At 40.0% G+C, this 900-nt stretch overlaps 1 protein-coding gene across 1 annotated transcript; it reads left to right on the top strand.

Annotated features, from left to right (window-relative positions):
* Positions 1 to 323: 323 nt before the first annotated feature.
* Positions 324 to 800, top strand: Pmar_PMAR017887 (conserved hypothetical protein; the record flags this gene model as incomplete). Its single annotated transcript, XM_002781280.1, has 3 exons — positions 324 to 396; positions 626 to 682; positions 724 to 800. The coding sequence occupies 3 exons, from the start codon at positions 324 to 326 to the stop codon at positions 798 to 800; spliced, it is 207 nt and encodes a 68-aa protein (XP_002781326.1).
* Positions 801 to 900: the final 100 nt, after the last annotated feature.

The raw sequence follows: 900 nt of genomic DNA, 5'->3' as shown, positions 1-900 counted from the left end.
TTTGAACTGGCGGTTCACTTGGGGTGCCTGAGCTGTGGTGCGAGCATCGGATATGCTGATCCTAGTAAGCTCTCCTTATGCACAGTGTTGGAAAATGTGTTCGATCATGTATATTTTTAAGAGGGCTCAAGAGTTTCCTCTTGAAAAAATACAAAATAGGGTAGAAGTGTAAAGAAACTAATGAGTATTTCCCCAAGTTTTCACCAAAAATTATCATATTGTCACCAACACATGTACCTGATCATGTACATATTTTCCCTTCAGAAAGTCTAACGGCTACTCTGAGTAAACCGCGTGGGGCTCTGGAGGAATTCAGGCCGCATATGTTCATCGGGGTTCCTAAGATATTCGATGTCATTATGAAGGGAGCTTTGGCAAAGATTGCTGCAGAAGGACGTAAGTCCATGTTGGAAAATATGCAAAAAGTCAGGTGGCCGTATGAAATTTTGAGAAAATTTTGAGAAAATTTTGGGAAAATTATTATTGGTCTCGGTACACTTCTACTCGGATCTGTATTGATGAGAAAACTTCTAAGCTCTGCTGAGAAAAACGCACGTATATTCCAACTACGGTTGCTGTTGTATCTACGAAATTTATTTTTTTATATTGTTGTTGGTCGCTGTAGATACGAAGAGGAGCCTCATTAACGCCGCATTCGAGTCAAAGGCTAAGGCCATTGAAAGTAGCTTGTTGTTGTCATCATCGTGAATGGATCATTTTCAGATGGCAGATTTACTCCCATATTCGACCGTCTAGTTTTCTCCAAGTTCCAAGCTCTTTTAGGTGGACGAGTAAAGTGAGTTCCTACTACTACTACTACTACTGCTACTACTACTACTACTACTGCTACTACTACTACTACTACTACTACTACTACTACTACTACTACTACTACTACTA

The sequence above is a fragment of the Perkinsus marinus genome (assembly GCF_000006405.1).
Source record: "Perkinsus marinus ATCC 50983 genomic scaffold scf_1104296942918, whole genome shotgun sequence".
NCBI classification, from domain to species: Eukaryota; Perkinsozoa; order Perkinsida; family Perkinsidae; genus Perkinsus; species Perkinsus marinus.
The sequence above is the reverse complement of the archived record's forward strand: the minus strand, read 5'-3'. Positions and strand labels throughout refer to the sequence as shown.